General features: G+C 39.2%; 1 protein-coding gene across 6 annotated transcripts in view; it reads right to left on the minus strand.

The window, feature by feature from the left end:
- Positions 1-13,282, minus strand: part of DMD (dystrophin) — a 2,123,648-nt gene that overhangs the window by 135,766 nt on the left and 1,974,600 nt on the right. For all 6 annotated transcript variants that reach the window (XM_057539128.1, XM_057539123.1, XM_057539125.1 and 3 more), the window contains one exon: positions 12,679-12,740. In XM_057539128.1, the coding sequence (XP_057395111.1) occupies positions 12,679-12,740 (62 nt within the window). The remainder of the gene's footprint in view (positions 1-12,678; positions 12,741-13,282) is intronic.

The following is a 13,282-nucleotide window of genomic DNA, read 5'->3' on the forward strand; positions in this document are numbered from 1 at the left end:
GAGGGGGAGGTACAAATTAGGACTTTGGGATTAACAGATTCAAACTGCAGTCCATAAAACAGATAAGCAACAAAGCTTTACTGTACAGCACAAGGAATTATATCCAATATCTTGTAATAACCTATAATGAAATATAATCTGCCAAAAACCTGAATCACTAGGATGTACACCTGAAACTAGCACAACATTGTAAATCAACTATACTTCAATAAAAAAGAGTATTTTGGAGATTAATATCTGAAAAAAATAGGTAAGTGAATTTTTACATATCAGTTATTATAAAAATTAAAACTTACAGGAACTTATCATAAAGTTGAGTTTCTGTCTAAATTTGTTTGCTAAGAAGGCAAAGATTTTTCTGTAACACTGAAAGTTTCCAAGGATAGTTGCCTTGTCACCTTGAGAGCATAAATATTTGGCAAAAGAAATGTTATCAATTAAAATATTTGTGGTAGAAAAGTGTTTGTTCATATAAATTTATAAACTGTATTTATCATAGGATAAATTTTTCTTATCAGCCTTCTGATTACTGACTGCCTATTTCTGACTACACTGACTTTTGTTCTGTAACATCTCTAATACATAAGTAGCTTTTTGGACAGAAGGCATCATAACACTTTACTTGGCTTTCTTCTCAGAAGCCTGTTTGTAATAAGTCTCCAGAATCTTAAGGATTTATTTCTACAAATTCAACATGAATTTGAGTTTCCTCTGTCATAAATTAATTTTTGAAAAATGGGAAATTATTTTTAAAAAGTGATATTTCAGGAAAATGCAACTTGGGAAAAATAACATCCCCAAAGAATTTAAGAATGAGAGAAAACTTGGGACATTTAGTGAATAAAGTATCATACAACGTTATAAACAGGATATTGCCTCAAACAACTATATAAGAAATGCATAGAAAAAAAGACTGGAAGCAATCCTCTAAAATGAAAATGGTGGTTATTTCTGGGTGCTGAGATTGAAATTGATTTTTGTTTTCTTTTACACTTCATCTTTCCAAATTTTTGGAATGAACATATGTTTTGTAATGTTCAAAAAAATAAGATTACTGTAAAAATGTTTATACCTTCAATAATATTTTTAGCCTGTTGTCCTAAAGTGTAGGATTCACAATGCCTGGCACACTCTTAAGTGTTTATTGAGTTAAGAACCAATGAATAATTGAGGCTACCAGCACACCAAATTGTGTTCAGTGTTTCCTTATTATTTAAATTCCAAACCCACGGTGACCCTTTCTTTCATGGTCTTAGCTCCTTTTTTTCTCTTTTTTAATATTTATTTATTTATTTGGCTGCACCAGGTCTTAGCTGTGGCACGCAAACTCTTAGTTGTGGCATGTGGGGTCTAGTTCCCTGACCAGGGATCGAACCCGGGCCCCCTGCATAGGGAGCACGGAGTCTTGGCCACCAGACCACCAGGGAAGTCCCTCAAGGGTCTTAGCTCCTTGATTATCAATGAGTTATTCCTTTTAGAATAAAATTAATTCCAGGGTAGCAGTTCACCTGGTTGTGCTAAGATATCAAATTGCCAATAAAATTTACAACTTAACTTACATTCCCAATTTTTCTTACCATGATGCTTTATCTTCTACTTTCTGGAAAGAACTCCATCTCTCCAGAGACTTCCATCTTGCTAGTTTAATAATCTGCCTTAGGAAAACATCATCTATATCTTTGTCTTCTTTTTATTATTTATTTATCTATTTTTAACATCTTTATTGGAGTATAATTGCTTTACAATGGTGTGTTAGTTTCTGCTGTATAACAAAGTGAATCAGCTATATGTATACATATATCCCCATATCTCCTCCCTCTTGCATCTCCCTCCCACCCTCCCTATCCCACCCCTCTAGGTGGACACAACTTTCTGTCTTCTTGAGTGGTATTTGTCTTCTTCCCCAGCAAAATCACTCTCGCTTGCTCTACTGTGTTTCATTCAATGAACATTTATGTATTCAGAGACTACCATGCACTGGGCGCTAGTGACAAAGATGAGGAAGGCAGTTCCTGCTTTAAAGGAATTCATCAGTCAGTCTTGAGAGACCTGAGCATAAACAACTATAAATAATGCAAGTACTACAATCAAATGCACGAGAGCTTATTCTGTGTTTGGACTTCTGTGCAGATAACTTTTTGACTGCTACCTCCTCTTTGCTTATTTTTAGGTCAGTTTCCTTTGAACCCAGTGTGCCCTTTTAGTGCCTCGTTTAAGTTGCTTCAGACTCAGGAAATCCTATGCAAGCTTTTAAGGCTGTGTCTCTCTTCCCTGCACATTGGCACAGATGGCTGACTGCATCGCAGTCCGTGAGGCCTCCTGCCCTTCAGCCACTTGCTCGCTGGTTCTCAGATCCATTCTCTGACGTTCCCCTGCTCTGCTCTCTATTACAGAGAATGGCATTCTCCTGCTCCCTTACAATTGGCTTCTAGGTAAGTATGGCCAATGGTGGTCACTGGCAGAAGAACTGAGGGAGGGGACAGGAGGAAGGAGAGGCCAGGCTACTTCTCCCTTTCTCTCTGTCTTCAGCACAAGCTCTGGCAGTAGGTGTGTCCCCTCCCTGGATCCCGCCTCCCCCCCCCCATTAACCCCTCCCTCAGTGGTCCCAACTGGCCACTGGTTCTAGCTCCGGCTGATGGCTCTGGCTTCTGGAGCTCTGGTGATACTACCTCTTGGCACTGTCCCTCCAGCCCTGGGTACAGCAGAGGCTCCCTGCCGTCTGTTTGGCTTCTTAGCTCTTCCATCACTGGGTAACCAATTTCCGGCATAAATCCCCTCTGTTTGAAATAACTAAAGTGGTTTCGGGCTTCCCTGGTGGCGCAGTGGTTGAGAATCTGCCTGCCAATGCAGGGGACACGGGTTCGAGCCCTGGTCTGGGAAGATCCCACATGCCACGGAGCAGCTGGGCCCGTGAGCCACAACTGCTGAGCCTGCGCGTCTGGAGCCTGTGCTCCGCAACAAGAGAGGCCGCGATAGTGAGAGGCCCGCGCACCGCAATGAAGAGTGGTCCCCACTCGCCGCAACTAGAGAAAGCCCTTGCACAGAAACGAAGACCCAACACAGTCCTAAATAAATAAATTAAAAAAAAAATTTAAAAAAAAAAAAAAAAAGAAATCTACAAAAAAAAAAAAAAAAAAAAAAACTAAAGTGGTTTCTATTTTCTGACTGGACCCTGACTGATACTTCACCCAAGTCAAAAATCTTAGCATCAAAGCCTTCAACATGTCATATGAGTTTTTTATGGTGTCATCCCTCCTTACCTCTGCAGCCATTCCCTTGTCCCCTCCCTACCATAATAGTACCACCACCATTTGTTAGGTGTTTACTCTGTGTCAGGCATTTTCCTGGGCATGTCACATTATTTCACAGGCTTTCTCCTTTCTTTTCACTCTTGAATTCCTGTGCATGTTTCTTTCTTTTGGATAAGGAGGGACATGGGGTACGATAGTAGTGCTGCATCATCATCATCAATAGTTATTATAATTCTTTACACAGTTACTATATCAGACATTTTGTAATTTTACATCTATTATTTCTAATCCCCACAACACTCCCCAAGGTAAGTACCATCATAACCACTTGATAAATCACAAAACTGGGGTTCAAAATTGTTACTGCCTTTGTCGTGGCCACAGAGAACTGGCGGCAAAGCCAGAATTTCAAATCCATGTCTCACCAGCCTCAAAGTCAATCAACTATTATGCTGCTACATCACTTTACCTCCCAACCTCAACTCATAAAGTGACATAGTCACAGTATAATCAATCAGTTCCCCATTGACTTCAACACACAATATAAAGAGTACACATGCCACGTTTTATGTTCTAGATAAAAACAAATTTGTATTTGAAAACTATGATATGTTATACACTACATTTAATTATAGGGGTGGAGGAGGCATGAAATTAGGCAGCAGGGATCCTGCCACTTCATACCCAGCCCCTTCCTGTATTGGGTGGTCCTGTTACTTTGGCCTCCAAAATAATTGCTAAGGAGGCCTATGAAATGGGAAAGAATATAGATCCCTCCTTTGCCTGAACTTGACTCAACTGGCAAAATGTAAAATCCATAAATAACATTTTTCAGGTGTTCTTATTTGGTGTCAGTTAATTACCCTCTCCCAAGGTCACCTGATTTGAGTTTACATTTATACTTTCAAAAATTAAATGCTCTAGAACAGTGCTACTCAAAGTACACTTTTCCACAAACACAGAAACTAGGAATGTGTTAAACAACTTTTATAGCAACTTGACATTGCCATGACATCCAAATGCATAATCAATGGGTCCATTTCACGGAACAAGGTACAGACTAGGTCAAGCGCGGCTGAACTTGTGCGGTGAGTTATGTGTGATGCGAGTGTACACTAGTCAGTTTCAAGAAGGCCACCTCAAAGTCCGTGACATACTGGATGTTTTAAAAACAATTGTCCTTCACCAGTTGGAGAAGCACTGCTCTAAAACTGACAGCCTTTTTATAGAACTAGAAAGCAAAATATAAAATGAAGCACTTTCCACCAAAATTAATGCTTGATAAAAAATATGTATGTTAACATATAAATATATGTGCATGCAGGTACGCAAACTCATATATAACATATGTCCTAGTTAAATAAGCTTCAACTTATGAGGGGGCACAAGGACTTCCCTGAAGTTGTGCAAGGGATCAAGACTTTGTGGAATGGCAAATTCTGAAACATTCTCACAGAATACCACCAATTCATAAATAAGCTAATGACTCATCCACTATGTCATAAGAGACTCTTTCAGAATATTTTTAGGTCACTTTATTACTACTGTAGACAGTATGGACTTTAAAAACTCACTATCTATTTTATGTGAGTGTTCCGACTGTTCTAAATCTCTTTCCAGCAAAACTGCAGCTCCCGAGAGACGTACAGAGGTAATCAGACTCGTGTGCTTAAAAAAGAAATATTGGAAATGTCTGGAAAAGAGCAGACACGTTTTTAGATGCCTTTACTTCGTGTGCAAAAATTGTCTTCTGCAGACCCAGCTACATAAAATTGTACACATCCAGCACTTTTCTCACAGCTGCAGGTGTAACCTTAATGCTCCTCTTATTTAGATCAAGTAAACTACCAAAAAATTGGCAGCTCTTCTCACTTGTAAACCAGTCTAAGTCTGAAAGAGAATCCTTTTGAGTTTCCTCCTGAAATAAGCTTTGCAAGATGCAATTCAGAAACATCTATTTATTTATGTTCTTCAATTAGAAGCTTTAAGTCAAGTTATTTGAACAAGAAAAATATTATAAAAGAATATCCCATTAAAATGCCATAAATTTTGATTCGAAGATTACATTTCTCTTTTACAAATGGGGACAATCAATCGATTCTAACTGAAGTGAAAAGAACAGATTATTTTTCTTTTCTCTTTTATAAGCAGGATAGACGTAAAGGAAGAACATTTATAACAGTTTTAATGTCTTATGCCTTCTGTTTTGCAAATCTGAGTAAATCTCCTGTGTTAACTTTGTCAGCTAGGAAATAAAGAATGCCATTTGAGATTCCATAGCTTAATTATGCTGATAAAGCAGTTTTATAAATCATGCTATGAGTAATGGATGTTCCTTTGAGAACAGCAAACTAGGAGCCATAAAATGTGTGCTCTGGACTTGGTTCCTTATCTTCTACCCATATGTCAGTGTGAATAAGTCAAAGCAAGTCTTGCGCCTCAGCCTGCTCAAGTCCAAATAGAACGGAGGAGGAAACAGTTGCTCCATCCACTCATATGATAGCATAATTTTCTAAATCAACAACAGGAGCCTACTCAAACGGATGGCAGGACAGAAGATCTGAAAGTGACAGAAAATTCAGGTCATATGCCACCTATATACCTAATTTACAGCTGCGTAAAGATTAAATACGGTTACTTCTGAAAGCTCTCTGCACACTGTAAAGTGCTACAGAAATGAAAGGACAACAATTACTCACTCAATGATCTTACTATTCCTATCTTCCAGGCTGGTGGGGACAAAGGGAAACTGGGGTGTGGGGCACAGCATTCATGAGGCCAAGCCAAATCCAGTCAGAAGTTAAACGAAAACCAGACACTTAGAGATGGAAGGTTGCTGCCCAACCTGACAAGCCAGAAATCTGAGACTGAGGGAAAGCAAGGGACCAGCTCAAGGTCACACCCAAGCTGGGATCTGAACTGAGGTATTCTTCCCAGTTCAAGGCCCTATGCTAGTAGAAAATCCAGAGGCAGAAGTTTTAATACTTGGCAATACTTAAAGAACTAGAGATAAGAGAAGGAATATGCTAAACATTGAGTCGCTTGGTTGAGAACAGTTGAGTTTACAAAATATGCGGAGAAAAGCATCAGGACGTGCTCCCCACGCAGAAGGAATTCATAGTCATTCAGAGTCCCGCAGTTCCTATCAGTAGAGCATCCTCAGGAGGGAATACTTAATGGAATGTAGAAAGCCTATCAAAAGAGAGAGAGAATAAGCTACCTTATTTTCCTTCCTCTTGGCAAACTGAGGAAAGAGGTACAGGATTTGTATGGCAGTGTTTCCAACTCTATCTGAGCAGCTGCAATTATTTATTAATAACAATACTGATGTATCCTGAAGAAGCTCTTAGCCTCTTGACTTGACTGGTGGTCCTCTTAACTAGGACTGCTGAAGAATCACACCAGCCTCAGACCCATCAGACCCTAGAACTGAGCCTCATTTGAACATTCTGAAGCTCTTCTCAGGCAACAGACATGAGGCTTGGGGCCATGTGCTGACAGACTGCCTTCAAATCACAAGGGTTTTTAAGACCACTTTTCCTAGGAATTCCTAAAACATTTATAAGTCCATTTTTGAAAATTGAGAGATTCTGCATCATTTGGATAAGCATCATGGAGAGTGGGCTCCAGAATTTGGGCAACAGCTAAGAGGGGCTAGATCCTTCTGGAGAATGCCAGACCCGTAGGAAAAGAGGGGAACCAACACCCCTAGAGAAAACAAAGCTGGTGGTGAAAGGGCTTCAAAGGAGGAAAAGGAAATTGGGATAAGAAATGTCAGATCAGCCAGCACATCTAGATTTTAGTAAACAGTTTGAAATGAAATCAGTTAACCTTCTGAAGCTTAATGATTCTCTCTTCACCTTAGCCTATTTTTTTAACCTATGTCTCCTTTGCAAACTGCTATTCCTGCGCTGTACTGCTCGTATCCCTCATGCGAATACCTCATACTGTAGGGGAGAAAGAAGCCAGGGAGGGGACCACATAAAGATTTTATTGGGCTTCCCTGGTGGCGCAGTGGTTGAGAATCTGCCTGCTAATGCAGGAGACACGGGTTCGAGCCCTGGTCTGGGAAGATCCCACATGCCACGGAGCAGCTGGGCCCGTGAGCCACAGCTGCTGAGCCTGCGCGTCTGGAGCCTGTGCCCCGCAACGGGAGGGGCCGCGATAGTGAGAGGCCCGCGCACCGCGATGAAGAGCGGTCCCCGCACCGCGATGAAGAGTGGCCCCCACTTGCCGCAACTGGAGAAAGCCCTCGCACGAACCGAAGACCCAGCACAGCCAAAAATAAATAAATAAATAAATAAATAAAATTAAAAAAAAAAAAAAAAAGATTTTATTGTATTTATAATTAATATATTCACAATAAGACAGACTAAGAAATACTTTTTAAAAGTATTTTTAAGCAGCACATATTATATGGGTGTGGGGGTGAATGGTTTTTTTTTTAATGTTAAAATTTCAGAGATGAACTTAAGAACCTAGACGTAAATTGTGAGAAAATGAGAGGCTTTTTATCATATAACAGCACTCCATATAAATCAATATTATATTAGTATTTCAAAATAAATTCCAGAGCACATTACTATCTAACATCTACTGATTTTTAAAATGCCTTTTGCAGCCTTAAAGAGCTTTACGTTTTAAATCACCAAGATAAGGGTTTGGAACAACAGTCTTGCCATTCCATTTGTAAAGATGCTAACAAAAATCTGAAATTCACCTCATGAAGGGAACATATTATTACTTCTAAGAAATGAGGAAGAATATGCCTTCTCAACAGCAAATAGATGGCCCAGCAGGTATATTTCCAGAGAGCCTCCCTACTTGATATCAGCCTGTCTCACTTGGCCTGTAAGACAGGGATGGGCGGCAGGATCTTCTCCCTGTTGCTTGTTTGCCAAGAATGTGCATTTTTAAAAATAGGAATGATTAAACTTTTAGAAATCCATTTGTCTGCAGAATCAGCCAAAGGTACTTCTTGAAAATTATGATCACAGCAAGTTTTGGAAACAACCTGCCCCACCTCCGCCCAAAGCAAGAGAAAAACAAAATTCTTCAACACTTTGGTCCAATACCGTCATTCTAAGGATAAGGATAATAAGGCCACGTAAAAAAAGATATGGGAAATTTTTTTATATACCACTCACCCCACCACATTGGGGGTAGTCAGAGAAAAATGCTGAAAGAAAACTGTTTTCGAGTTGTTCTTATTGATTTCTTCTCTGCGCAAACAAGACAATGCTTTTGCCAAACCGTTAATGTTGCGTAAAAAATTTTCTGGAGACCTTCCAATGCTCCAATTCCTAGTGACTGTCAGGTCATGTCTGTGAATGTTTAAATTATTTCTTTACTATGCCTTGTTTTGTGTTTGTGTGGGAGCCCAACAATTTTTTCCTTCATAACTTGGAATTTTTTGAGTGGGTACACAGCCTAACTACATGGGGAAAACACAATATTTTTAACGCTTGATGAAAGCTCACTCAAAAAAGCCATTTTAGATCTGTTGAGAATTACCTGAAATGAATTCTTTTACATTTTTTAAATAAAAAATTTAGTCGTAAAGAGGACAAGGCTAACTTTTTTTAAGTCAGCTTTTTGTGAATGGACATATTTAGAGACTAACGATGCATGAGATGATCTCCTTGTGTTTAAATTTACCTGATAAAGTTTATGGGAATCAGGACTTAAGCATAAATTTTTTATATGCATACGTACGTGTGATGTGTATATGCGTGTGTGTGTGGCTATTGCTGCTTTTCTGTCATAGGTTCTCATTGATTGATGAATTAGAGCTGTAGGGACACTAAGGAAGGGGATGGGGGTACTGATGAAGAAACTTTTTTTGCTAAATATCTAATTGTAAATAATATAAACTCATTGTAGAAAGTCAGGAAAGGAAGAAAGAAAATCACCTAGAATTCAAGATCTCGAAGATTAACATTTCGAGTAATACCATAGCCTTCCATCAGTTAATGCTCAAGTCCTACTTTTTCAGTCCTTACCAAATGACTCTGGCTTATAATACTGTGGTGTTTGGACCAAGGGTCGGGGGCGGATCACGTGAACGCGTTTGGGGGCAAGGCAGAAAACAGAGTGTGTTAAATAGGCTGGTTGGGGATTTTGGCAAATTAGAGAATGGAAATCCCCTCAGAGATGGGCATATTTAGGAATGTGTAACATTTCCTGCATGCTGTGAGCCACTGTAGCTTCTACAGTAGAGTTACGTCTGGAGTTGGCAGTATGGTGGGGATTAGCAACTTCTTGATATTTTCAACATGTCACCACGGACAAGAGGTTCAGGTTCCATTAGGAGAGGGCCCGAGGTATGGTCTAACACTGTGACCACACCAGACCAGTTTTGCTTTCATGATACCTTTCACGAACTAAGTGTAGTTGAAGGCTTCCAACCATCTCACCCAGTTCAAAACAGCAACTTGGACCTAAAGGGATACCTCGCGAGGAAAAACATATGCCAATATATAAAGATAAAAAAGAAATTAAAGGCTTCTTTTCAGTATGTTATGCTTATATTTCAACTTCGAAACACTGTAATTTGGGAGTGGGAAGGGCACTAGTGGTACTTAATCTTGTAGGTTATCTCAGGGATGTAGACACACAACAAACTACTAAATCAATCATTCCATGTGCGCCTGGCAATGGGGAAAGGAAGCGTGTCCACTGTCCAGGAATCCACCATACTATTTCTAGAAATGTAATGGTTTGTTCCAGAAATACCATTCAAATAACTGTCTATCCATAGGTAAAACTGTCAATCTGTACCTATTTGTAGCAGGTGCGTGGTAATCTACATGGACATACTTTGCTAAGTTAATAATATCAGTGAGATAAGTGCAAACACTAACAGAAGATCTGGGGTAGATCCCAGTGTAGAGCCATACATATGGCTGTGTATCCCTGACAAAGGGTTTCTCTGCGCCTGACTTCACTGCCCTGTGAAAGAAGGCTGTTGATGACATCTACCAGGCACGATGGTTGCTCACATACATTTCCATGCACAGCACACACAGTACACTCTCAATAAATGGAAGATGTTATGTAATGTGTCACCATTTGAATAAAAGTTAGCCCAAGTAATATGTGATTGTAACGAAAATATTGGAAATATAAGTTTTGAAAGCTGAAAATCAAATTTCAACACCTAGTTCATTTCCAAGATGTTTGTTGCCAGGATAACAAAAACCAAAATTTCAAAGCGGGGGGTGGGGGGGGAGCGGCTGGTGGTGGTGGAATTGACCACATATTTATGATGGCAGCATTTTAATCTATGTAACTGATCTCAATTAAATTGATTTCATCAAAGAAAAAGTCTGTTAACAAATGAGCTCTAAATTTCCCTGCAACTGTAAAATTCCATTATCTTCCAAAGTCGGGTCATTTGCCCAAGGTTTCAAATCATGCCAGATTACCAGCTTTGAGTTTACCACCGCATTCGACCTACTGAGAAAACTTTAGAAATACGACGATAAAAAGCATATTTAATTCCTATTGAAGGTGCAAACACCTCTTCATTGAGAGTTCATAATTAGCTTTTTATCAACCATGTTTGTGATTTCTCATTACAGAGTAATTAAAAGTAAGCTGGTAGAGAATACAATGCAATGAAATGGAAAGATGGCCATGGTACATTACCTTTAGGTGAATAAAAGCTGATTAGCAAACAGAACGACCCAACTTTTGTAAAAATGTATGTATAGAAAGAAATTTTTGAGGATACCTACTAGATTGTTAAACATTAGTTAACTAAGAGATGGGTTATAGATGACTTCTTTTTTGTTAGCTTGTTTATATTTTTTAAACTTTAAAAAATATGAACAAGTATTGATTCTATAACAATTATAATTTTCAAATAAAAGCAAATTAAAATATTAGAACTAGAGATCACTGTGATTAGAGTAGAAAAAAATTATAAGTAGGCTGAGCCTATGTAAACCAGAGGTTATAAGCAGGAGGCCCAGTTTCAACGAGCTCTTTATTGAAAAGACTTCTAGTTTGTCTTGAAAAATCCAAAGTCTTGAGAGCACTGGGCCAGGACGACCAGCTCCTCCAGCACAGCCACTGCCCACTTCAGATGAAGTCTCATTCTCTCACTTGCCAAAATATAAGCACTCAAGTTTCCCACCTGTGGCCTAAACAGTGCAGCATAAAAGCCAGAAACATTCTGCAGGGGCTGAAAATGTAGCACTTGAAGATGAGTTGATCCTGATTTTCCTTAAGTTTTTAAAAGGGAGTGTGTGTACATATGTGCCTGTACACACACACACGCTCTTACTGCTAGACTGAGCTGACATAATATTACTTGAAATGTATTGGTATCTCTGGCTAGTAGAATTATAAGTGACTTTTCTTTTTCACGCTTTCTATTTTTTCAGATTTCTAGAAGGAACTTCTATCATTGATAATAATGTTGTGTTAGTTTCAGGTGTACAGCAAAGTGATTCAGTTATACATATACATGTATCTACTCTTGTTCAAATTCTTTTCCCATTTAGGTTATTACAGAATACTGAGCAGAGTTCCCTGTGCTATACAGTAGGTCCTTATTGGAAAGAGTTTAAGGAAAAATCTGGGGGGGTTAATATCTCCTACTCCATGCCTTAAAGTCTCTATAGCTGCAATTCATTAACCAATGGGAACCTATGAGAGAAAGGCAGCAGCAGCTACACACGGATACATGGACACACACACGCATCCAAAATTTATGTTTGAGCACCCTGATTCCCATGGGCTTTGTCACATAACTTAAAACCCAAAGAGTTTCACCTCACGCATTTCAGTCTGTAAATATGTCCGTTCGCAAAAGGGGACTTAAAAAATGTTTAGTAGTAGAGACAGCATGACGATTTTTTAATTAAAACAACAACTAGTTACAGTGTGAGGTAATTCATTTCAGGTTATTCCCGAGGGATCGAAAACGGTATAGAGTGGACTTTCATCGAGCATGCATGCTGATGACCGGACAGGCTTAGGAATTAGGACCACTGGAGTGACTGCGGAAAATTCCTTTACACGGCATTCGTGGCTTGGCAAAAGTGCCTTCTTGGTTTCACAAGGAAGAAATCAATAAGAACAACTTGAAACCCTTTTCTTTCTTTGGGGGGGAAAACATAGCCGTCAATTGCAAGTATTTTTTCCATCCTTTTAGGCAAGAAAGAAAACTAGCAAGACCTTTTGGCCCTCTCAGATATACTGAATTTTCGGGAATCAGTGAAATCCTAAAACTTATTTTTAAGCAACCTCGGAAAAAAAGAAAGCTGATTGTCAATTCTGAATAGAAAGGTGTCGCTGTTTTCAACCCTTAAACAATCTAGTGATGTATTTAGACAACAAATGGCTTGCGCGCTACCAACTACTTTATCCTACGAGTCATTTGTCATTTCACCTGGAGGAAACATGGCCATGTCCTTACCTAAAGACTGGTAGAGCTCTGTCATTTTGGGATGGTCCCAGCAAGTTGTTTGGGTCTCGTGGCTAAAACATAAAATACAAAGAGAGACTTTAGAATTTAGCATGAGTAGTAGAGAAAAGGAGACAAGAAAAAAAAAAAAAAGCACGGTACGCCTTTGGCTCATTTGGCTTCATTACTTCACAGGCCTTCCATCTTGCAGTGACGAATGTTTATTTTACAAGGAGAGAGACCCCAACCTTTGCTCTCAACAGGAAAAGCAATATGATCATTATTTGGTAACCAGCATTTGTTTCTTTTTTCTACCCACAAGTCGGCTGCACTTCTGTTATAAGAAAATGACCTTGTTAGGTACTCAATAATCAAAAATCAGGATTTTCTTCAGCCGTCCAATTCAGAACATACAGAAAGGACACTGACAAGTGTTATTCAACTCTGTCAAAGAGATACTGACATTAGTTTAATAAATAAATCGCCTCAGTTCTCATTTGCTTTCACTGTCCCTGACACTTTTCCATTACTTTCTTCTCCGTATCCAGATCTCATCTCTATGATGACTGCATTTCACTTCGGCTTAAGGTTCATCCATTGCCTGACTCATAGATTG

This window comes from Balaenoptera acutorostrata, chromosome X, assembly GCF_949987535.1.
Source record: "Balaenoptera acutorostrata chromosome X, mBalAcu1.1, whole genome shotgun sequence".
Classification (NCBI taxonomy): domain Eukaryota; kingdom Metazoa; phylum Chordata; class Mammalia; order Artiodactyla; family Balaenopteridae; genus Balaenoptera; species Balaenoptera acutorostrata.